Source organism: Aspergillus brasiliensis (assembly GCF_001889945.1).
Source record: "Aspergillus brasiliensis CBS 101740 unplaced genomic scaffold ASPBRscaffold_2, whole genome shotgun sequence".
NCBI lineage: Eukaryota > Fungi > Ascomycota > Eurotiomycetes > Eurotiales > Aspergillaceae > Aspergillus > Aspergillus brasiliensis.
This window is the reverse complement of record NW_027137443.1, coordinates 3,269,918-3,291,208: the sequence shown is the minus strand read 5'-3', so window position 1 is coordinate 3,291,208 and position 21,291 is coordinate 3,269,918. Positions and strand designations below refer to the sequence as shown.

General features: G+C 51.3%; 8 protein-coding genes across 8 annotated transcripts; 4 read left to right on the top strand and 4 right to left on the bottom strand.

Moving 5' to 3' along the window:
- Window positions 1-3,282: 3,282 nt before the first annotated feature.
- ASPBRDRAFT_52124 (uncharacterized protein) lies at window positions 3,283-4,417 on the bottom strand (the record flags this gene model as incomplete). Its single annotated transcript, XM_067626849.1, has 5 exons — window positions 3,283-3,387; window positions 3,754-3,877; window positions 3,906-4,091; window positions 4,169-4,296; window positions 4,388-4,417. The coding sequence occupies 5 exons, from the start codon at window positions 4,415-4,417 to the stop codon at window positions 3,283-3,285; spliced, it is 573 nt and encodes a 190-aa protein (XP_067483785.1).
- Window positions 4,418-7,547: 3,130 nt separating this feature from the next.
- Window positions 7,548-10,012, top strand: ASPBRDRAFT_118229 (serine/threonine-protein kinase; the record flags this gene model as incomplete). The annotated part of the gene is made up of 3 exons (XM_067617154.1): window positions 7,548-7,721; window positions 7,782-8,525; window positions 8,579-10,012. The coding sequence occupies 3 exons, from the start codon at window positions 7,548-7,550 to the stop codon at window positions 10,010-10,012; spliced, it is 2,352 nt and encodes a 783-aa protein (XP_067483784.1).
- Window positions 10,013-11,343: 1,331 nt separating this feature from the next.
- Window positions 11,344-12,575, top strand: ASPBRDRAFT_192666 (exosome non-catalytic core subunit RRP42; the record flags this gene model as incomplete). Its single annotated transcript, XM_067620509.1, has 2 exons — window positions 11,344-11,901; window positions 11,967-12,575. The coding sequence occupies 2 exons, from the start codon at window positions 11,344-11,346 to the stop codon at window positions 12,573-12,575; spliced, it is 1,167 nt and encodes a 388-aa protein (XP_067483783.1).
- Window positions 12,576-12,931: 356 nt separating this feature from the next.
- ASPBRDRAFT_39020 (putative DRAP deaminase) lies at window positions 12,932-13,911 on the bottom strand. The gene has a single exon (XM_067624055.1). The coding sequence runs from the start codon at window positions 13,843-13,845 to the stop codon at window positions 13,114-13,116; it is 732 nt and encodes a 243-aa protein (XP_067483782.1). The 5' UTR covers window positions 13,846-13,911; the 3' UTR covers window positions 12,932-13,113.
- A 326-nt stretch (window positions 13,912-14,237) lies between these two features.
- ASPBRDRAFT_115959 (DnaJ domain protein) lies at window positions 14,238-15,334 on the top strand (the record flags this gene model as incomplete). The annotated part of the gene is made up of 2 exons (XM_067616942.1): window positions 14,238-14,475; window positions 14,547-15,334. The coding sequence occupies 2 exons, from the start codon at window positions 14,238-14,240 to the stop codon at window positions 15,332-15,334; spliced, it is 1,026 nt and encodes a 341-aa protein (XP_067483781.1).
- Window positions 15,335-15,500: 166 nt separating this feature from the next.
- On the bottom strand, window positions 15,501-16,304 carry ASPBRDRAFT_39018 (uncharacterized protein). The gene is made up of 2 exons (XM_067624054.1): window positions 16,029-16,304; window positions 15,501-15,963 (listed from the first exon to the last, which is right to left on the bottom strand). The coding sequence occupies exons 1-2, from the start codon at window positions 16,232-16,234 to the stop codon at window positions 15,867-15,869; spliced, it is 303 nt and encodes a 100-aa protein (XP_067483780.1). The 5' UTR covers window positions 16,235-16,304; the 3' UTR covers window positions 15,501-15,866.
- Window positions 16,305-16,419: 115 nt separating this feature from the next.
- Window positions 16,420-19,439, top strand: ASPBRDRAFT_39015 (universal stress protein family domain protein). Its single transcript, XM_067624053.1, has 4 exons — window positions 16,420-17,917; window positions 18,017-18,765; window positions 18,815-18,876; window positions 18,937-19,439. The coding sequence occupies exons 1-4, from the start codon at window positions 16,720-16,722 to the stop codon at window positions 19,100-19,102; spliced, it is 2,175 nt and encodes a 724-aa protein (XP_067483779.1). The 5' UTR covers window positions 16,420-16,719; the 3' UTR covers window positions 19,103-19,439.
- Window positions 19,440-19,650: 211 nt separating this feature from the next.
- Window positions 19,651-21,194, bottom strand: ASPBRDRAFT_170604 (tyrosine--tRNA ligase TYS1; the record flags this gene model as incomplete). The annotated part of the gene is made up of 6 exons (XM_067619689.1): window positions 19,651-19,956; window positions 20,014-20,255; window positions 20,316-20,382; window positions 20,435-20,892; window positions 20,957-20,995; window positions 21,074-21,194. 6 exons carry the CDS (start codon window positions 21,192-21,194, stop codon window positions 19,720-19,722), a joined length of 1,164 nt encoding a protein of 387 aa, XP_067483778.1. The 3' UTR covers window positions 19,651-19,719.
- Between the last annotated feature and the right edge of the window lie 97 nt (window positions 21,195-21,291).

Genomic DNA, 21,291 nt, shown 5'->3' with positions numbered 1-21,291 from the left:
TGGGCTGGTCAAAAACACGCATCTGCCCCTCAGAGGCTGTGTTTCTCATCGACTGTGTCATACAGATAGCGCAAACTCTGGTCTGAGATGCAATGTCTTGCAAACGATTCGTTTCCGGGGTCAAACGCATGTCTTGGTTCTCGTGAGCTCGTTTTCATGTGGCTGGTGGCTTGTTTTTTGTTAGCCCCGTAGGCAGCTGTCATGACTACACTTTTGGCAACCTGGCTACCTGGCATAGCTGAAAGTATCGTTGAATCACGGATTACTAGGAAGTGTGTTAACTGGATGTGAAGTCGAAGATGGGCAGAATGACGTAGCATACACTGACTGCACGGATGTCCAAGATGAGGGGAAGAAAAGGAACTATGAACTCTTCATCAAAGTGAACTGAAAAGTCAGTCAATGGCGCTGGTATACTTGCCTACCCCGTCTCTCTATAGGCCGACTGAGATGCATCATTCACGAAGCGAAATTACATCCTGATCGGACATTCTACTCCGTACACAATACTTCGATATTCTAGTAGGGTTCTCATCGATCTACAGTCGCCCGCACACCAAGTCGGAGAAATTCCAAAATTGGGAGCTGGCAATGAGGGAAAAAGGGTAGGTAGATCTGGCATGCGGGAATGCAGACGCCCCGAGACTACTGCAAGTCCAGCCGACTAAACCAGCAGGGTCAAGGTCAAGACAAGCCTGATTCACATCACGATTGGCCAGCCACGATGGAAATTGTCTTTGCTAGATGGGACTGATCAACAGGAGGGTCTGTACACAGTCGAGTGAACACAGAGCACCCACTGGAAGAGTGGCACCCATGTAGGTAAGAGCAGAAACTGAGCAGAGGTATCCATCTGGAGAACGCACATCCTGATGCAAGCACATCCTGTACCTGCCTAAGCTCGTAGCAAGTACTTTTGATCACCCCCGAAAGAAAGTCATAGACCGGGGCACTGCGAATTAATAATCTGGAATCCTTAGTGGCGTTCCAGAAGGTCTTTAGTCGGCTTTGCCTGCAGGGAATTCTTTGTTGATCCTCCATGGCGCTCCGTAGATAGAGAGCCACTCTCAATATTATTACCCAATACCCATAGTTATTCCGTCCCAACGGTCAACTTCAAGCGCGAAGCCGAAGGGGGTGCCGCTCGATACGATGAGCTTCTTTGCCTAGACGAGGAAATTGCGAGATTATCGTCTCCTGATCTCCTTCTTCGTCGTTTCCATGACCGTCCTTCATCCTTCTGGAACGCTCTTGGAATGAGCCGGCTTCGAAAGCTACTGCCATAGTAGCATGGCTAAGAGATCCCTAAGGAGCGGCGGAGCTGCTAGCGAGATAGGTCAACTGGGCCGCGAGACACCCAGGAGATCCATTTGTTCAATTGTTTGGTTACGGATCCGTTTGGGGACTCCATCGTCAACCTCACCATCTCGCCGGACGCAACGACTACTGGCTGACTAGAGAACTAGATCCATAGCCGGGTCTGTCGGGTAGCGGGGACGGGCCTCACGCGGAGTGGGGATCCGCATTCCCCGACTGCCCCGGCGCAATCAGCAGGTCCACGGTATCCGCATGCGAACTGGCTAATGTCCACTCATTCAGAGAGGAAAACTCCACTGTTGGGTCCTCCCAATCACCCTTGGCTGGTAACTCAGACGGCCGGCGGTCGAACTAAACCCGTTGGTTCCATGAGAACCACATCTTCCGACCTCTGATCTATCCGTTTTGGGGGGTGGAGGGCCCATCAGCCGGTCGTCTAAGACTCCGGTACCAGTCACCCACCCTTCCCTTTCTGCGCTGGTGCCCGAAACTTTCCAAGAAATTGCAATCATTGGCTTTCCCCCCCTTCTCAAATCCCACGCAAACTTTTTCTTGTCTCTGTTGTGGTCGTTCTTGCTGTCAGTCTGTCGTACTAATGTCGGGTAGCCTTCTTTCTATTGGAAGAACAGCCGCGATGTTGTGGAAGTGGTAGTCGTCATATTGAAGGAACGTAAAACATGATTATGTAAGTAAACAGCCCAAATGGCCTGATGCCACCGAAGGAAACATCAAAACAGAGGAGAGATAAATAAACAAAAGTCGCGTAGCCCAGGTAGCGGTAGGAACTAAAGAGACTCTCTCCAGTCCGTGACAAGAAGAGCAAAGGCAATTCATGGGGGGAGCAGGCAGATGTCATGCCGGCAAAATTACGAGTCGTGATTTTCTCAAAGTGGTTGGTTGGCCCACCAGCATCGCACAGTCCTCATTTACTGTGTACACTGCACAGAGTATGTATTCAAACCCCTCAATGTTTTCTTCTTTTCCCCCCGGAACAAGCATCCATTCCCCCTCCTCTCATCATCCCATGAATGGAGAAGAAGAACTGAGAAGAACGCCAAAGAAGAGGGGAAGGAGGATACTATGGGCCTCAAAAAGACGGTGACTGACTGTCTCCATTCCTCGCCGTTCCCACCGAGTGGTTTATTGAAGCCTGTCACCGGTCAAGTGACACAAGCGGTGACCAATCCATCTCTAGACCCCTTTTTTGGCATCTGTATGGCCTGTCATCAAAACCGGATCTTAACGAGTGTAGATTGTAGTCACTGGTTGTAGGTGCGGTGTAGCTGATCATACGCGTCTCGGCTCCAGACATGACCACCTTCAAGACATGGCTTTTCCGTCCATGACCCATCATCCGCCACCGTGACAGAAGGGGGAATCTCAATTTTTCCTATCAAGAAGAACATCCTACTCCGTGCATAACAGCATTACTGTGTATGGAAAAAGATAACGCCAATGATGCCCACCACCCATGCTGCTTTGAGTATGTACAGAGCAGTGGACTGCAGCATTGCGATTAAGCCCGCCCTACTAATGCCATCTGTGAGGGTTGATGATCCTCCCCGTCATCAAAGTAGCCAGAATCCAGCGATGACATCTTATCATGGGATCGGCTATGATCACCCCACATTGCAAGGGTAGAACGGAAAAGCCTGGTAAATGAGTCTAATATGCGACTTCCTAGACTCAAGAATTGGTGTATCCAGTGGCGAACTTAACTCTTTGCATGTAAGAGGAAAAAGAAATATGGAAAATGGTAACTGTGGTAACAACTGTCCTACACAAGCAATGGCTATGCTACGTACTTAATGTGCCCCGTACTTTCTACAGGGCACCGTCTGTGTCCAGGATCTGATCTCGCAGATGCACAGGCTTAGCTACAGCTGATCATCTTCGCTTGATGTATGAGAAATCTATACATCCAGAAGGATCCAGCATCAGCCAGGCATGCACATACTGTATGCATCAGTTCGTAAGTAAGTAGATACTGTGAACATCGCCCTCTATCCCTATGGGGTAGCCCCTCAGTGGAATAGAGCGCTCTAAGTGAGATGCAAATCCTTGGGGAATCTAATGGCTTGGATAATTGAAAGCTTCCACTTGATCCAGCGCACGGAGTATGCGGTCCATGGTACTCCGAAGACATCTCCATACTGACCCGATAGTTCGAGACAAACTCAGCTCCAGAATGTGGCAACTACGCGTAAACATCAGAAACATACTCCAAAAGGTCCCATATGTATTGATTGCCATGGAGCTGAGCTATTTTCTGAGAGCATCAGGAATTGTCTTGAACCTTGTAGACGTCAAGCACGGGTTGCGGAGACCTCTGTGGATGGATGATTGGAACAAGGCATCCTGCCTTTCCTCGGACATGGTGGTAGTACGACGTCTTACTGTTATTCATCCTTTTTCCGAGGAGTAGTACTTTCTTACACTACGAAGCCTTTTTTTTTTTTTCTCTTTCTTCTTTCCTTTTTTTTTCTTGTCATCCTCTCTGTCAGCTGAAGCACCAATAACACTGATGAAACAGCGACGCTTCGACTTCGGCCATCTCCCGCTGGTGATTAATATATCAACTTTTTGACCGAGCAATCCTTACCGTTTCAACACTCGGAAAAGTGTTACACATGTAGATTACCCAGGAAAGACGGGACCAGCATACCCGGAGGGGTAGACATGCAAGCCACATCTCTATCGATGTAGTACCGGCAGATGGATAAACAGTTTCCAGGCTCGATTTGAAGATCAGTCGTTGCAGCCTGTGGGTATTACTGTAAGTGTTGCCATGCTGGCGGTCAGCCAGCTAAGCATAAAAGAGGGGGAGGGGGCAGGCAGGCGACGGATGTACGGGGAGATGGATACATGTCCAGCCACTGTTGGCTGGATCCATTGTTCAAAGACAACAGATGAACTATCAATAATAATGGATCCAGATAACAACGTGCATGAACTGTAAAATTGCCCACAGTCTGTATACTATCTATCTTCTTTTTTCTTGTCCTGTGGATCCTCGGCTGACCTCTATTTATCTAATTCGGAAGTCAGCAGTCAGAGCTACTTACTTAACTAGTAGACTAACATGCCCCAAAACAGGCATTAACTAGTTATGATTTTACTCGGCTGGCAAGCTATTTTACACTCTCATAGTATCGGTAAGGATAATGCGCCGTAATCTCAACTCAAATCTGGGTTTCATTGCAGCTCGCATTTTTTTTTCTTTCCATTTCTTTTCTTAACTTTTCCTTTCACCCCATAGTTATTATCTGGTGGTGCTGTAAATGAGGTAATGCGGGTATCACATGCAACCCCTGAATGATGGATTAATCATACGAGGCAAAAGTCCCGTACAACCATCATGGCTTAGGGGTGTAGGGAGGCACTACCTGTCACATTTGCAGGAGAGTCTAGAGTGTCATGATTATCCGAGACCCTGAGTGGGATGGCCGAGCAGTCGCATCACTCTGAAAAGTGAAAAAAGGTTTGCAACCCAGGTTGAAGCAAGAGAGACGCGGCCCAACCCCTGGCCAACCTTGCTAGTGCCCGTCTAACGATTACTAGAGGCGGAGACCAAGTGGAGTCGATTAAGGCTGGACCTCGCCAGAGTCCAGAGTCTTCAAAGCGACGTGTGATGATGACTGGTCGCATGAAGTACCTAAGGTTCCTTCCCAGGCCGTTTTTCATTTCAATCTTCTTTGAAAGTGTGCTTCTTCTCCATCCCAAGTCTCCAAGACGGGATTTTTGGACAGTCTAAACTGTTTTCTACACCTCATCTTAGACCTGAACTTTGTTAGATCCTTTCAACTCGCGATGAATCTCATTTGCCCCGGCATGGGCTCAAACGACGACAGTTGCGCCACATAATTTCGATATAGTTAAGTATGACAACTCTCAGGAAGGATCGGGGGTGTGTCCCGATCCAGATGTAATGTAAAGAGATGACACGACTGGTCTGTAGTAGTCTCTGTCTAGATGGGGACACTGTGAATCACTATCATCACCTAGTCAACACAAGTAAAGTACCTCGGAAGATGCATCTGGACAGAGACGATTGGATGGAAACACTACTACTGTCTTGATCAAGATTGCGGTGTCCAATACTCCAAACTGAACATAAGGAAACTCGCTTCATGGGCAAATATGCTGCCCTATGCAAAGTAATCTGCTTCAGGTGTCTAGCCAGCTATACACGACTAAAAGGCTTGGGGATCATACGTGGGAATCCTGGGACTTGCCGTCAGAAATGTCGGTAATAGGTATACGGTAATTTACGACATTCTTCGTGGACCGGGGACTCTCCAAAACAAACAAACCGTAAACCCCGAAACCGACCTAACGAACAGTCAATCTGAGGGGAAGAAAAAAGTAATCACCTTCTTTTTTCTTTTTCTTCATTTTCATTTTCGTCTCTTTCCTTCTTTGAGTTGGAGGATTTCGATAGAAGGACGGATCTATTCCTTTCTCCTCCTCCTCCCACCACAGGTGTAAACTTCAGAACTGGGTGATTCTTCATCACTAGTTAATGTATGGACTCCGCAAGCATGTTCCCAAACCATCGTTGTCCCAAGATTTCTCCATCTAGCCGCGGGGAAGTGTTGTTGATTGTTGTGCTTTTCCATGTTTTCGTCTTGACCTTTTCGGCAACGTACCAGAAAACAGGAACCGCCAGTTGCCGCCTTCGAGGGTTTCTTTCCCCCTTGGGCCACCCGTGTATGGTAAGTTGGGAACCTCCCTGAACCTCCTTTTCGGATTCCTTGGGTGGAAAGGAGTGGGTCTCCGTTCCCCGACCATTCCTCTCTCAGTGACCAAGTGTCGGGACTGGACTAAGCCCGGTGGAGGAAAAGTCCGCTAAACGCAGCATGGTATGGCGTTGAGACCACATTATTCATGGGTCTTATTATTAGTAGCTAGTAATAATACGAATTCAGTCGGTATGAATGACTCTTCTTTTTCGAAGGACGATTACGGAGTCCGATTTCGCGCGGACACCTTACTGGCCGGGCTAATACGGAGACTGGAGCGAATGGCCAGGGAGGGTTAATATTACTAGGCGCTTGGTAGCTTGGGTTTAGTAGAAAAGTAGTTAGAGGTGAAGTAACTGTCTTGTTTGAATAGGTAATGAATCTTGCCTCTCTAGGCTTGCTTCTCCGGCCTTTCTTTCGCGTCGCCCTGCTCTCTCTCGCTGGACTCGCTGGACCACTCGCGTCACCGTCCGGCAACTCATATTAGCACCTCAATTTGTTGCCTTCTTTTCTGCCACCCATTCCCATTCTCCCCCCCTCCCCCTTCGTTGGTTCCCCCAACCTCGAATGGAGAAGCACAACAGAGCTCTGCATGATCATCACATTCTCTCTCTCTCTGTCGTGCATCTGCCGTCAATTCTTCGTCCCAAGGGAAAAAACAATTCGACCTTTTGGTCCATGTCATCCATCCACTGGCCGTCCCTCCGGTTCAGACCTTTTTTAACCCCTCAATAAAAAAAACCCACCTGCATCATTTTGGTTCCTTTGGAGCATAATAATTATTATTATTTTTATAATTATTATTATTTTATTTCGGATCTGCACCATCGCCTTTTTCACCAAACCCGCTTCGTCGTCGACCGCCTCTTCAGTCCCCACGGCCCGGACCCAACTTCTCCTCTTCGTCTTGGAGCTGGTAAAGGCTAAAGCTGTCACCGCGTCAGGGGCTTCAGTCTATTCCCATTTCCCTCTGTTTCCCTCCTCCCTCCCACCAACCCCCTCCCCTCTCTGTTCAGTGTCCAAGGCGGCCTCCGATCATCCTTTCGTTTAGTTTGTGTCCACCCATCCGGATCCGCTCCTATCACTACAGTGATCACGTCCAATCCTCTGGGTCTTCCATCTGGTTTCCAGATCTTCCCTCTCCTCCACCTTCGCTTCTTCCCTGAGAACTACATGACTACCCCTTTCCCCTCTTCTCTGGGTCCCAATCTCGTACCGAATCTCTCTTCTGCACCTAATCCTTATCGCATCCTGCACCTTGCCCATCTACCCATGGGAAAGTACCACCACACTCCCCGTGGATACCACATTGCCTGACTGCGAATGATGCGCACCTGATCCTATCCATCGACATTCCCCGACACTCAACTGGAAGACCCGCGTACTTCCTCTACACATTCCTTATCTCCTATATCAGGCCCATCAACGCCGCAAAAGTTCTCTTGGATTTTCTGCTGGCAGAGAAGAGAAGGGAGAACGAGAGACACAATGACTGTCTGCTACGACCACCACTCCGTATCACGGGCCGCGGCGCCCACTTCAGTCGCCAGCCTCGAAGACAGGTTCGAGGTCCTCAAGGAAGTGGGTGATGGCAGCTTTGGTAGCGTGGCAGTCGCACGTGTACGGACTGCTGGTTCCAATGTTGCACGGAGGGGGACTATGGTATGTTATCGCGCGGCCGGTTGACTCTTTGTGTGCTGGGTTGCTGATTCCTGTTCCTAGGTTGCCATCAAGACGATGAAGAAGACCTTTGATTCATTGGCCCCCTGCCTCGAACTCCGTGAAGTCATCTTCCTCCGATCTCTGCCACCCCATCCCCACCTTGTCCCAGCCCTCGATATCTTCCTCGACCCCCTCTCACGCAAACTACACATCTGCATGGAGTATATGGATGGCAACCTTTATCAATTAATGAAAGCCCGCGATCACAAGCCTCTGGATGGCAAGCATGTCAAGAGCATTCTTTACCAGATCTTGGCGGGTCTCGACCATATCCATGCCCATCACTTCTTCCATCGTGACATCAAACCTGAAAACATCCTCGTCTCGACATCCGCCCCTAATGACTCTGCTTTCAGCCGTTACTCTAACCTCGTTACCCCTCCTTCTACTCCCCCGACATACACCGTGAAGATCGCCGACTTTGGTCTCGCCAGAGAGACTCACTCCAAACTCCCATACACGACTTATGTCTCTACCAGATGGTATCGGGCGCCTGAAGTTCTCCTGCGTGCAGGAGAGTACTCAGCACCAGTGGACATGTGGGCCATCGGGGCTATGGCGGTCGAGATCGCTACCCTGAAGCCACTGTTCCCTGGTGGAAACGAAGTCGACCAGGTCTGGCGTGTTTGTGAGATCATGGGAAGCCCTGGTAACTGGTACAGCAAGTCAGGGGCTAAGCTCGGAGGTGGTGAGTGGAGAGAGGGCTCGCGTCTTGCCCAGAAGCTGGGATTCACGTTCCCGAAGGTAAGATTACCCTGCGCTACCAGCGGTACGAAGTGATTACTAATGAAACGTAGATGGCACCTCATTCCATGGAAAGCATCCTCCAGGCCCCCCAGTGGCCGGCCGCTCTTAGCCAGTTCGTCACGTGGTGTTTGATGTGGGATCCTAAGAATAGACCGACTTCAACACAGGCCCTCAACCATGAGTATTTCGCTGATGCCATTGACCCATTGAGGCCCAAGTCGTCCACAGCTCGCCTTCTGGGCCGGAAGCAATCGGACAAGAGCTTCAAGTCCGCCAATCGCGATGCGAGCGAATCCTCGACCTTGTCATACAAGTCGTCGTGGTTCCGGAGGTCCTTGATCGGCAGGTCGGAAAGCCCGGTGCCGCCGTTGGAGAGTGAGAACTCCTCCAAGCAATCGGTGGCTTATCCGGACCTTCAGGCTGGGAAGAGCAAGCCGGCGGCCAGTAAGCGTGCCACTTGGGCAAATGGGGCTCCAATGCCTATCCTGCCCTCGATCAGGCCAGTCTCTCCTCTCTCTAATGCGGTCACAGCGCAAGCCAATTCGTCTCTCGCGTACTCTGGCGACAGTGCCAATACCAGCAAGGCGAGCAAGAAGATTGGCAGACAGCTTTCTGTCAACTCGCACGGTAATCACTACGCTGATATCCACCGGCAAGAAGCGGAGAGAGCGCTCAATGGCGGGGGAAACTTGTATTCCGCAGTGACCCCTAAGGAGAGCTTCTTCTCGCACCTCCGCAAGCGCGCTCGCAGACTCTCCGGTCGCAACCAGGCCAACTCGGGCACCGACGATGTTGAGGCCAACGCCGGCTGCATGCCTTGGTCGAATCGGTCCTCTCTGGCTTTGGACTCTGTCAACGTCAACGAGTCCAAGCAGAACTCTGATCTCTCTGAGTTGGACAAAGCGCTCCAGACCGTGAAATATTCGCTTGACTCGGCCGCCCTTGGCAACGTTCCCGTGCAAATCACCTCCCCTATCGAAGGCACCAAGCGCCAATCTATGCCGCAGGGCTCGATTCGCTCGATGGCAGAAAGTCCTGTCTCAACCAGCGGCACAGGAGCGCCAGTCTCCACCCGGAATAGGCGCGCAATGCAGATGTCGAACAATCCCATCCACCGCTATGAGACTCCCGAAGAGGAGGACGAGCTATTGGATGAGGTCTTGCACTCAGCGAGCAAGGCTGCTAGGCGTCTGGCGCAGACCGAAGTGTCATCGGATGTTTCGTCGAACTACAGCCGCCCGGCCGTGGGTAATGACAATTCTCGGCCACTGCCAAGTCCTTATCCTACTCCCTCCCCATCCGCCAAGTGCGATGGCGTCTGCTTCGGTCATTCCGACGCAACGCCATGCAGACGCTTGCCCCTTGCGGAGGAGAAGACGGACGCAAACACCAGTCGCCAATGGCCAACCCCTCCATATGAAGATGGTGACTGGGCGAAGCCAGCTCCCGCCAAGTTCCTGACCGGCTCAGCAACTTGCCGTTAGCTTCTCCCGCCGTTGGAGAAGGCACAACTCTTCTCATTTCTTCTTCATCTTTCACAGATCTTGTTCATATTTAATCAAAAAGAACAAAAACGTGGTGGTTACGCGCGGAATCGGCGAATCAACCGAGCAAGGCGTATGGGATCTGGTGTCTGTTTCTTTTATCCACGGAGGGTTGGCAGCTTTTTTTTTTACTTTCATCTTTTTCTCAATTTTCTCTTTTTTCAACATTTCATTGTGTCTTTGTTCTCATGTATCCTGCGCTTTGACTTTCACCCATGTTTGTATAGGCCATGGTTCAGCCCGGGTTTCTTTCATTTGTCTGGTTCTGTTTTCATACCCCAAAGGCCCTTTTATAGATACCGTCGGCCTCGCACCTTGTTTTCGGTATACCACTTGCATATATGTCTTTCGTTCCTTGATATCCTAACATCCCCTGCACATTGCTCATCTATTTGCTCTGATACCAATCGCGCGAGTCGCAATGTCTGCTACCATTCCTTCGATATATACACATTACACATGCATACTCAGCTCCCCGCACTTGCCCTGACCCCTGCAGTCGACCATTTCCTTTTGTCAAACTCCCTTCACACCTCTGTATATTTCCTGGGCATTGATCCTCCCTCATCATTCCTTCTCTTTCCCCCTCTCATTCCTTTCTGTCTCAATGCGCGGATAGGAAGCGATGTCAAAAGCTTCCTCCAAAGAACAAAAGAACTTCCATTCATCCATTGTACAATTTTACTACTTTTTGGGAAGGAGCACTGGTGGCTGGTTCTGGGCTTGAACAATCTTGTAATATAGGACTTACCCCGACGGGATATCCGTCTGTTTATATCTACTGTTAATGGAACAGACCAACTGTCTGTGAAAATAATTTATCACATCGGATCCAGTACATTCTGTAGAACTAGTAAGCTTGTAACATGGTGATGCCCTCTAGGTTTCTATTGTGGTATGCAACTGGTGTAGTCACAACAATGGTTACGGAACAACCATTCCCCGCCCACCGGCAGAATTTCCTAATGCAGCACTACGTCAAAAGTTCCCATCGAGACTGGATTTATCGCGAACGCTGTATAGAAGTTTTGTATCGGCGTGGGTGGCTTAATATAGAGCACCCTACAAGTGAAGGCATTCCATTGGAGCCTTATCCCTACGGACAGCCTACCCCATACCATACCATTTACATTTACCCACCACTCCGCGCAAGACTTGCAGCAATCCCCGGCGAAGAAGTCGCAGACTACTTACCTACCAATCGACCAACCATCCAACTTAATCTCCGCCCTCACTTCCTCTAAACCTCAAAAAGTCCATAATCACACAAAATGTCCGCCCAACGCCAGGCCTCCTCCGCCTCCCAAACGCCCCTTATCTCCCCAGCAGAGCTTTCCTACCTCTACACATCACTGTCTCTCCCGGACGGTCCCATCCGCCCCGATGGCCGCTCACCCACACAATTCCGCCCATTGACTGCAGAAACGGACATTCTCCCGGGAACTAATGGTAGCGCGCGCGTCGGGTTCGCCGACGGCACACAGGCCATCGTGGGAGTGAAAGCGGAGGTGGAAAAGACCGTTGTTGCGGCCGAGGCGCTGAATCTCTCACAACAGCAAACGCAGAAAGAAGATTATGTCGATAATGAAGGTGGCGAGGGCGGCCAACAAGCATCTAGTCATGGTCATGGATCGTGGGTGCAGATGTCTATTGAGATTCCTGGGTTTCGCGATGATGATGCCTTGCCGGTTTTCTTGTCCGAGATGATGCGCGAGCCGCTCGTGGAGTCAGTCGCTGGCGGTGGTGGTGATGGGGATGCGGAGATGGCTGGGGGGTTGAAGGGGAGGTTGGTTATTAATAAGAGGTGGCATTGGAGGTTGTATATTGATGTGAGTGATTCTGATTCATTTTCTACTGTGGAAGATGGTGAGAGGTGCTAATGGTGTTCGTGCAGGTTTTGCTGCTGTCGCAGCCTTTGTCGTATCCGCTGCCTTTGCTGTCTTTGACGACTCATTTGGCGCTTCTGTCGACGAAGCTGCCTAAGCTCAAGTCGAAGGGAGAGGAAGATCCGTTTTTTGATGATGATTGGAATGCTGCTGAATATTTATACCCCCGCTCGCAGTCGGAGTCTCGTCTGTCTTCGACACGGCAGGTCCGGCCTCCCGTGACACTGCTCGTCATTTCTGTGGGTGATAATGTTATCTTTGATCCGAACAGAGAGGAAATCACTGTCGCGGATACTGTTCTGGCTGTTTCTGTCACCCAGGATAGTGACTCAGATGGCCTGAAACTTCTTTCCATTCGCACAGTTGACCCTCCGTCTCGGCTGACGCAGCCGGGTGTGTCGAACTCGGAGAACGTGGCGACTCTGGGCTCCACGGCGGCTGCGGAAGAGGCTGCCATGACGGACCCGTCTACTGGCGAAGAAGTTGCGGGCGTTTGGAGACCCCGACGGGGCGGTGTCAAGCGGCGTACAATTGCAAAGATGCTCAAGCTGGTCTTGCAAAAGGGAGGTGTTGGCGAAGAGGTCCTTGAGGGTCTTGAGGGCGTCCAGGTGGGCTGATCAGTTGGTCGCCGAATGATTGAAATATTGCCTCAGCTGTGGATAGAATAGAATCATGGAGGGCATAATCCATCCGCGCACCACCGCAAGAGTGGACGATATGGGATAGCAGTTCGGATGCTATCTCTGATACCTGGATTTCCAGAACAAGCGGTGGTCCTCTGAAGAAAGCTTAGACAGGTACATTAGACACAATAATACCGATCTACTACCTCGTGCCATGCGCAATGCGAGGGAGTTGCGATTCAAGGACAGGAGCATGTCCAGCATGTCAATGATACTCCATTATATCCGAGCTGCATTCCACACTTAGATTTCAGTATAAGGAACAAAGACTCTTTCAGAAATCACAATTGAAGCTAGCCATGTACACGTCATTCCTAATGCGTAGAACCATACATTCTAAACTTCACCCACTGTAAACATGTAAACTCAAGACAATGATACCGCCAGCGGCATCAACCCAACCCAACTCACATCCTTCCCACCCCAATACATCAAACCTACTGTACAAATAATTAAAAAGAAAGAGAACTACCTACATCATCATCTCCCCCTCCATCATCCTCTTCTTCGGATTCCTCGGCTGTCTCTCCTGCCTCCTCCTCTCCTCCTCACTAACCTTCTCAACATCCGTCCTCAACCCCTCCAACGCCCTCTTCACCTCCTCCTCCTTCTTCCCTTCCTCATGTCCCTCAACCGCAACCTCCAAAATCTCCTTCTCCAACCCCGGCACAACCTCCCACTCCACGCCAGCCTCCTCCAACCTCCTCACCCCCTCCGACTCCCCCACAAACGTCCCAGGCTCCTTCACCCCGAAATACACCTTCTGGATCCCAGTCCCCTTCCCGCCCTGTCTGGTGTTGATGATCCGCTCCACGCACGGCGCATTGCCCGAAAGTCTTTTCCCGCAGGGCTCCATGGTCACGTACATGACTAGTTTTCGTTCCGGGTCGTTGGCGTGCGGAAGGACGGTGTGTACTTGATCATCAGGTACGCCGTGCACCGAGGCGTAGTTGGAGAGGCAGCATTGTTCGGCGTGCGTGTTGCCGGCGAGTTCCATTGTGTAGCCTGTCGAGAGGAGCGTGTCGGAGGCGTAGGTCGGTGTGGTGTCTGTGGTGCTGCGGCTGAGGAGGAGCGCGCCGACCCGGAAGTTGGTTGGGAGGGCGGGGGCTTTGCGGGCTAGCTGGAGGCATTGGGTCATGTAGGTTAGGTGGGGGGTGCTGGGGATGCCATTTTTGGTAGTATTTGGGTCTGTGGTGGTGGTCATCTTGGTGGTTGTGTGGTTGTATCGGGGGTTGTGAATTGTAGGTTGGGTGTAGTGTGTCGAGAGGGGAATAAGTGATAGTGTGAGGGGTTATGACCGCATAGATTCTATCTCCGTAGTCTAATTTATCTGATATTGATTGATGGCTGGCTGGCTAAACTTGATTAGGAAAGCAAAGAGGTTTCGCGTCCCGCGCGTCTTTGGGCTGTTTGTCTGGTTTGGTTTAATTGCAACGCGAGAGATTCACGGCCGAGGTGTTAGTTATAGTCTGCTACCTACTTTACATCAACTTTCGTGTTTTGTCTAGATTCTCAGCACACATCCTTCCCTTTACCCTTTTTGTTTTTTCCCTTTATTTCTTGTTCTCATCACATACTTGGTCACTTTTTGGTCTCATGGCGCAGGTGAGAGACCGGACTCGTAATCTGGATCTCTCGGACGACAACTTCTTGGAAAGTCTGGAGTCCGAGTCCGAGCCCGAGCCCGTAGTAGATGAAAATGGTGAACCGATTCCCGAAGAAGAACTAGGTCCTGTCGACCTTGACCTGTATGAGCTCCTCGGCGTTGAGGGCGATGCGACTCAGGATGAGATTAGGTCTGCCTATAAGAAGAAGGCATTGAAGCATCATCCTGGTGCGTACCTCTTTCTTATCTATCTATCACTCGTGTGTAATAGACGGACAGTCTAACCAGCAGGCAAACAGACAAGGCACCCCCGAGTAAGAAAGAAGAAGCAAACACCAAGTTCCAACAGATCGCCTACGCTTACGCCGTCCTCTCCGATGAACGTCGCCGAGAGATATTCGATCGCACCGGTAGCACCGAGGAAGCCTTGCTAGAAGATGGTTTCGACTGGATGGAATTCTACCGGGAGCAGTTCGCTACAGCCATCAACGTCGACGCGATCGACAAGCTCAAGCAGGAATACCAGGGGTCTGAGGAGGAGGTCAACGATGTACTGCACGCCTATGATCTCCATCGGGGCGATTTGGATAAAGTTTACGACTCCGTGATGCTGAGTAATGTCATTGATGATGATGAGCGATTCCGTGCCATCATTGACACGGCTATTGCGGGTGGGAGGGCCAAGGAATACAGGAAATATGTGGAGGAGCCGGCCAAGAAGCGCCAGTTGCGATTGAAGCGGGCACAGAAGGAAGCGAAGGAGGCGGAACAATTGGGCAAGGAGATTGAGGAGTCCAAGTCTAAGACGGGTAGGAAGAACAAGGGGGGCAAGAAGAAGAGTGCTGGTGGTGGCTCCGGCGACGTGGGTGACCTGGCTGCGATGATCAAACAGCGGCAGCTTTCCCGCCTTGACATCCTCTGCAATCAACTGGAGGATAAGTATAATGTGGACGGTAAGGGTAAAGCTCTGCCTCCCAGGAAGAAGCGGGCGTCTAGTCCTCCTGAGGAGGCCTTTGAAGCTATGGCTGCGCGCCGGGGGACTAACAAGGGTGGCGAGAAGAAGAGGCAGAAGAAGTCCAAGGGTTGATGATGGAGGTTGAGGTGTGTTATCTTTGGGTGGATTGTCTTTTCTTGTGCGTTATTTTTTTCTCATCGTTACTGGTAGTTTCTTTGGGGTTGGGGAGTTCAGGTCATGTAGGGACAGGTCCTTTCAAAGCATGGTACATTGAGTGATTTGGCAGTTAGGCATGGGAGTGCATTGCTTTGTTTTTATTTTTGCTTTTTCTGCTTTCTTCTGTTGGGTTGGATTCTTGATTTCTGCACTTTGCTACCATCGTGTGCCCAACTAGTGCCAGCAGTGATAATAAGACAGACATACCTTGTTGACCGCTAGTAAGGAGAAGGAGGAGCTGAAGGGGGAAAGAGGAGAGAGAGAGAACGTGACCATGACAGCTTCGGCCGTGATTGAAGGAACAAACACCTCACGTCGAGCATAATTAAGCAGCCGATCTACTGCATCCTGCGTACGCAGCTCCACCTCGATTGGTGAAGAAGATATGGGTTCGCATTCCAGCTGCATCCAGGCAGGAGTGAAAGTGTGAGTGTCTGAGTGAGTGAGACTAACAGCCAACCGTTCCCTCCCCCAGGATGATCGCCAGCATCAAGCCCTGGGGGAGGGTCAATGCAAGGGATGGTCTCATCACCGGTTGGTGGCACCTTTGCACCACCCGGTCACCGTCAGTGATTGATTGATTGAGTATAAGGATCAGCCAGCTGCTCGCCTCTTGTTCGTGATACCCCGCCATGCCGAGAGCTTTGGACGCCTTGGCTTAAGTTGATCCAACTTGGTCGTCTCGCCTTCCTCGTTCTTCTTCCTCCTCTTTTTCTTCTTCATCCTCCCCCCACAGCTGGGTAAATAGCTGCATATCCCTTCTTCATCTCTTTTCACAGCTGTGCAATCCACGGAGACATCCGAGCTGTTTCTCATCTTTCGTCGGCTTGCTGGCCAGACGCCAGCTCTCCTCTCGTCGGCTTCATCCGAGGTACAAAAGCACTGAGTAAGGATCGCCGTTGAGTTGCAGCCGTTGCGCACGTGGAGTTCCGGTCTCCATCCAGCTCCATCACTGTCGCGTGCCCTTCAAGCTTCTATTTGAACCTTAGCTGAGTCTATAGCTATAACTATAAAGCATCCAGCGTGAGAAGCTCTCTTGCACGAAACAGCAACCTTAAAAGAAGAAACCTGGTACCAAAAAGCGGGACAGGACCTGGGGACAAAGCTCGGAATCAGCTTATGCCCATCCCCCCTCTCTCTCCACATTCCAAAGCCGGACACTGGCAGAAGCTGGGAAGCTTACTAGTGACTAGCTAGGTTTGTCAACTGATTCACATTAATAATATAGTCCACGGTTAGTGTTTGGAACCCGCCCGCGCAAAAGCCAAAGACAAGCGCAAGGCCGTACCCCACAACCCACCATGCCGTACTATAGCAGAAAGCCCGCCCACATGTCGCTGGAGACGGCTTTAGAAGAAGAGCGACGGGAGTTGCTGGAGGAGATGGGCGAGGGTCCCTCGTCGGCCTCCACCTCTCGGCGCCGGAGCTTGCTGGACATCTCACCGAGTCCCGGCTTCTTGCCCCCGCGGCATGGCTCCATCGCCGGCATTGGCGTGGGCGTGACTCCCCCTTCGTCTGTCCGGCATCATTCACTATATTCCTCCTCGTCCCACTCTCCACTTCCTTCATCCCCTCGTCGCTCATCCGCTACCGCTACTGCTACCTCAACAACCTCCCATCCATCACCCGCCACCGCGACAACCGCTCCCCCAATTCCTCGCGCTACTACATCTTCTGTCGCTCCCCCTTTGCCTTCTGCACAGAGAAAAGGGTCCGTCCAATCCGACGGGTCAGTCTCCCCCACCCGATCCACCGACTCGGCGTCAGGCGACAAAGAAAAGCCGGGAGACAACAACAACAACAACAACGGCGCCAGCAACCAGCAGCATCCAAATAAGCCCGAACACAAGTCTGGTCCCAGCATCCGCTGGGATTTGTCGACAAATATGCCGCCCAGCGTCGCCAACCGCAATGCGGCCAGACGGACTGCTCAACCTCAGGAGAAACCATCCAATCGGCTGCCGAGTATGGCAGCGGTGATGTCAGGGCTTGATCTGAAAGTCGGGTTCCCAAGTTTCGTCAGAGGCAGAGACTCGAGCCGCAGCAATGCCACACGCGGCACTTCTCTCGACTCCCGTGTCTCTTCTCTCAGACCGGGTCGCTCTAGCTCCCCAAAGCGCCGCTGGCTAAACCCCAATACGCGTGGACCGGTCGCCGATCCAGTGAAACCTGTGGTGTCCAGTAAAAAGGAGACCAGCCCAATGGTACCAGCGACTCCGGAGCCTCCCAATCCGGATTCCCGCCCTGGGTCCCCCGAGCCTGAAGCCAAATTGTCGGCCCCGGGCGAGGAGCGACTGGAGAAGGATCGTTTTGACAGCGAGAACAATCCAATTGAGACTAGCGACGAGGATGCCGACGAATCCACCTCCAGCGACGAAGAGGCTGTTCACGAGGACGATTCAGATGTCAAGCGTGGCCGGAAGAAGGCCGTTGAGCAAGATGTTCCCACTGTTACTGCGCCAAAGCCGCTCACCACAACTAAGACTGCACCGGAATTCCGTACGTATTAGGCTCCTTGTTCTCTACTCTTCTCTATCCCGATAAACTGCGCACATCAGGCCAATTGTTGCGATTACACTTGCTGATGAAGTTTGCAAGGTCCAAATACCGATACAGCGGGAAAGCCGGAGTTAATACACTCGGCAAAACAAGGACCTGTGTTGAAGAAACCCGACGTCCATCCACGGACCAGTTTTGACTCGGCCTCGGCCACCAATACTCCGTTTGGATCCGAAGATGAAGCGGAGCTGTCCGATATCAAGCGAGCCCAGAAATTGGGGATCCAGATGTCCTCCATCGACAATACAGTCCAGCATCGGTCCATCAGGACAATCATCCGTGGAGACTACGCTGAGGCACAGGAAGAGACCGAGGGCAGCCGCCGACGGCAGCGCAAATACCTTGTCGCTACGGATTTAAGTGAGGAATCTGTGTATGCGCTGGAGTGGACCATAGGGACTATCCTACGGGACGGTGACACCATGTTTGCAGTGTGCGCTATGCACGATGAGACCGCCACGCCTGCCTCGGTGCAGATCGGCGACGGTGCCAAAGCTATTCAGGATGCGGCGGCAGTAGTCGGGTCACAAACTGCAGAGACTGCCGAAAAGGCGCAGAACGATTCGAGCTCACATCTTCCTCGCGCATTGTTTGGCCGTCTGGGAACGGACAGCAAGCCGAGCTCGGTGGATGCTCGCGGCATGTCGAAGGCTGAGTCGGAACGTGTCCACGCAGTCGAGGTCATCTCTCAGACTTGTGTTCGCCTCCTGCGCAAGACCTTACTCCAGGTCCGCGTAGCCGTCGAGGCGATCCATTGCAAGAGCCCCAAACACATGATCACTGAGGCTGTACGTAAACTACTAATCCTCGTGTTGTTACATCGCTAACAGATCCCAGATCGATGGACTCGACCCCACCCTGGTCATCGTCGGTGCCAGAGGACGCAGCGCACTCAAAGGGTAAGCAAGCTTACACCCACTAATTGACACAAGCAGACACTGATACAACCTCTATCACAGCGTCCTCCTCGGCTCCTTCTCCAACTACCTAGTCATGCACTCATCCGTTCCGGTAATGGTTGCGCGCAAGAAGCTCAAGAAGCAGACCAAGAACAAGAAGACCAACGTCCGATTGTCCAACAACCTGACCACACCAAAGAAACTGGCTCTCGCCAAGGTGGACTAAATTGCTACCCTTCGATTCCTTCTCCTTTTTTCGCTATCTTATCTTTAGCATTTCTCTACGATACCTTAACAGGTCTGATCATTATCATGGCGGTCGGCGCATATCTTAAAGGTCGAAATGTGATTATTCCAGTGTGGTTGGTGGTGGTTTTTCCCTTATTCGCTTCTTAACATGTATGATTACGATTTGATTTTCTTACTCTCATGACGGCCGGATTATGATGACTATATCAGCTTAAAATTACTATAAATGAATATCATTATGGGACTTGCTTCTCCATCGATCTCACTTGTTTCATTTCGTCATATTGTCTGTCTGCAAGTGCACCGTGCACATGATCCAGTAATCTATGTAGAAGCAAAGTAGTACCAAAATCAATGCGTTCTATATCAGCCTCTACCAGTAGTTACAAGAGTGTAGTAGATAACACTACCCGACTAATAAGACAGACGCAACCAAGCACCAAGCGCATAGAAATCATTCAAAGGTCCAATTCTAGCTAATCCGCTGCTGCTCACATGCAATTGTATATCAGACACGCAAAAGAAAAAAAAAAAAAGGGGGGAAAGAAAAAGTCCATAGCTATTTAAGTGGTTTATAATGATGCAATTTTACGTCTATTGCTCAGCCGGCTTAGGGGTCTCCTCCTTGGGAGTCTCCTCCTTAGCAGCACCAGGGTGACGGGAGCCCTTGTCCTTCTGCTTCTTCTCCTTCTTCTGCTTCGGGGCCGGAGGCGGGTAGGCCTTCAGCGTGACCTCCTGCCATTCGGGGTTGGCGTCGAAGGCGGCGCGAATGGGGGCGGTAAGCTCGACGATGGCGTCGGCGACGGCGGGCTTGAGGATTTGGGGGGAGAGCTGTGTGATTTAGATTAGTATGCAAGATGGATAGGTTGGGGGAGAGGGTTATCGTACAATGTCGTTTCTGTAGTCTTCGTGCATCTTCTCGATGTTGGTGTACACCAGAGGCTCCAGGCCGTCCCTTTCGCGGCTGACGCGGAATTCCGGCTTGCCGGTCTTCAGGGTGGCCACTGGAAGAAGCACGTACTGGACGAATGCGAGGATACCGTTGTTGTCGGTCTCCTTGGGAGCGGCCTGCGCTTTGCGGATCTTCTTCTTGATGCTGTCGACGGATTCGAGGAGATCGATCTTGCTGTCTGTGGATTGTTAGAAAGGGTGATTAGGGTATTAGGGGGAGAGGGTATGTGGGATCATACCTTCTTCACTGGAGCTCATCTTGCCACCGGAAAGACCGGGAACCATGGCGTTGCAGAGATGCGCGCGCTAAAACATGGATAAGTACGTGCTCTATCAATGAGTACAGCAATATGCTCACCTTCTTGTAGCCAAGCTTGGGGTGCCACTCGGTCGAGGCGGCAAACAGCTTCCGCTGGTCAAGACCACCGAACTGAGCGTCCACATCCAGGTACTGCTCGTCGAGGACCTGCAGGAGGGGGTACAACAGACCACTCAGGGGACCATTGTTGGACTGCTTGACGATCTCAGCACCAGCGCGCTTCGCATCGTGCTCCGAAACCACGGACGACAGCCTGTAGACGTCCATCACGTAGTCGGCGTTCTTCTGGTAAGAGCTACCGCGGACGAAGCGGAGCTTTTCGGTCGACACACCGACGGCCTGCAGCATAGCGGTGATGGTGTATTCATAGTATTTCGCGCGGTGTTCGACGATCTCGAAAGTCGACTTCAGGGAATCCAGGTTGGCGTGCAGATCCGCAATCAGAATGGTCATCTCCGCGCCGGCGGCGAGGAACTGGGCGATCTTCACGGCGGGGACTATTGAGCATTACCGTTAGCGGGAAATGATAATGGGCCACGTTTTTGGGGGAGATAATCATACCCAGGTATCCGCAGTGAGGCTTGCCAGTCGGGCTAGTACCTGTCGCATTGTGAAGATCAACGTGTTAGTTGTACCGCTTTGATGAGAGGGATCTCGTGCGGGAGGGGAAAAAATTACCCCAGTAGATCTTCGGGTTCCGTCCCTCTTTCAGAATGGTCTCAATGATGTCCTTGTTGAGAACCTCCTGGAGGTTCTCAGTGATGAGGTCAAGCCTCTGGTCCGCGCTCAAGTTTGCCATGATTTTGTGAGGATTTGGAGGAATGTAAAGGGGAGGGGATTGAATCTCGGAGGCGGGGTATAAACTGTTCCTGGTGAGTCAAATCGGCGGGCGATAA

What these genes read in the sequence shown, in the direction of transcription:
- ASPBRDRAFT_39020 (XM_067624055.1), bottom strand. Translation starts at nt 13,845, where the DNA reads ATGACCACCACCACAGACCCAAATACTACCAAAAATGGCATCCCCAGC.
- ASPBRDRAFT_39018 (XM_067624054.1), bottom strand. Translation starts at nt 16,234, where the DNA reads ATGAGAAACAGCTCGGATGTCTCCGTGGATTGCACAGCTGTGAAAAGA. An exon ending in CGGGGTATCACGAACAAGAG is followed by an intron (nt 15,964 to 16,028) that starts GCGAGCAGCTGG and finishes GGTGGTGCAAAG; the next exon opens with GTGCCACCAACCGGTGATGA.
- ASPBRDRAFT_39015 (XM_067624053.1), top strand. Translation starts at nt 16,720, where the DNA reads ATGCCGTACTATAGCAGAAAGCCCGCCCACATGTCGCTGGAGACGGCT. An exon ending in TAAGACTGCACCGGAATTCC is followed by an intron (nt 17,918 to 18,016) that starts GTACGTATTAGG and finishes GAAGTTTGCAAG; the next exon opens with GTCCAAATACCGATACAGCG. An exon ending in AACACATGATCACTGAGGCT is followed by an intron (nt 18,766 to 18,814) that starts GTACGTAAACTA and finishes AACAGATCCCAG; the next exon opens with ATCGATGGACTCGACCCCAC.